Source organism: Buceros rhinoceros, unplaced genomic scaffold (genome assembly GCF_000710305.1).
Source record: "Buceros rhinoceros silvestris isolate BGI_N320 unplaced genomic scaffold, ASM71030v1 scaffold22747, whole genome shotgun sequence".
NCBI lineage: Eukaryota > Metazoa > Chordata > Aves > Bucerotiformes > Bucerotidae > Buceros > Buceros rhinoceros.
Window position 1 is genome coordinate 22,029 of NW_010423105.1, and position 1,506 is coordinate 23,534.

General features: G+C 54.0%; 1 protein-coding gene across 1 annotated transcript in view; it reads left to right on the forward strand.

The window, feature by feature from the left end:
* Positions 1–489, forward strand: part of DIP2B (DIP2 disco-interacting protein 2 homolog B (Drosophila)) — a gene marked incomplete at its 5' end in the record, with an annotated part of 22,071 nt that extends 21,582 nt beyond the window's left edge. The window contains one exon of the mRNA XM_010140320.1: positions 237–489. Within this exon, the coding sequence (XP_010138622.1) occupies positions 237–489 (253 nt within the window). The remainder of the gene's footprint in view (positions 1–236) is intronic.
* Between the last annotated feature and the right edge of the window lie 1,017 nt (positions 490–1,506).

Here is a 1,506-nt window from a genome sequence, read left to right on the forward strand (position 1 = left end):
GCCCCCGTCAGTGGACGCCGCGTTTGGTCCGTAGGTCGCACCGGGGAGCACCGAGGTGCGTTTGAAGGGGTCTTTGAAGCGGTCAGGATTAGGTCTGCTTGGAGTTGGGTCTCATGGAGATGCAGCCCGAAGCAGGTGGTGAACTCCATCTGAGGGCGAGGAATCGTCCGCTGGGATCTCCGGGTCGCTGGAAGTAACCGGCTTTGCTCTTTGTTTTTTTCCTTCTCAACGCGTAGCGCTGTGTTCACCTGGACCAACTTGCTGGTGGTGGTGGTGGAGCTGTGTGGCTGCGAACAGGAAGCCCTGGATTTGGTTCCTCTGGTTACCAACGTGGTCCTGGAAGAGCATTACCTGATCGTGGGAGTGGTGGTGGTGGTGGACCCTGGCGTTATTCCCATCAACTCCAGAGGAGAGAAGCAGCGGATGCATCTCCGCGACAGTTTTCTGGCCGATCAGCTGGACCCCATCTATGTCGCCTATAACATGTGACACACGGGGGCGAGCGGCGCTCAGAAACTTGGCGGGACCACTAAGAGACCGAGGGTGACACGGAGACAAAGCTGGTGAAAACTACTAATACTTGATGTGAAGTTTGGGATTGCTGCCATGTTCCCTTCATCTCATCCTGTGGCGTAAGAGCGTGGACTGCCGGCGGGCTCCAGGCGAGGCGGCGGCCGGGGGCAAACGCTCGGAGCGGGGTTGTCGTTTACTGAACCTTAGCGTTAGAGCGGCCAGACTGCCAGGGCCTTCTCAGTAGTGCTACTTTTTTCATCCGTTGTACATAGTTGTATTTTTATCTAATACTGTTTTAGGATTCTCTAAGGGGAGGGTTTATTTAGGTAAGATAATAAACTATTCAGAAAAGGGTCACCAGAGTTCTGCAGTTCCCTGCTCTCTCCTCTCCTCCGCAGCTGTACTGTAGCTCTCCATCCCCTGGGATCCCACGACTTATTTAATTGTGCCATGACCAAACTGAGAACTTACGGAATCTAAGAGTTACCTATTCATATAGATATTTCTTGAATTTAAAGAGAATTTTGCCTATATTTTAAATATGTAAATATTATTATACATAATTCACTTAGAGAATTAACTGGGGTATCGATGACAGCCGAAGGTAGACGCTTTCAAGGACAGTGATCCGTGTCCCTCCCGTAACTCCCCTTGGTCCGAGAGCTGAGGAGGTGCCCACGCCGCCCGCGAGCTCCCCCGTGTCAGGACGTCACCTCTCATTGCTGGCCGGACACGGGTCACGGCGGGGGGGAGCGCGTGGCTTGTCAGAGCCAGCCCAGGTTTCCTCGAAGCGTCGCTAGGGAGAGCTGGACCCTGCCGGGCTTCCGGTGAACCGCGATTCGCAGTGCAAAGCTGAGACAGAGCAATTCTGGGAAAGAAGGAACCTTGTTGAAAACAAATGACCAGCCTTGAAACTGCTGGGGCGGCTCACACCCGACAGGAGGAGAAGCCTCAGAGCAGCAGGTGTAAACTCCGAGTAGGGAGCGGCTGCGC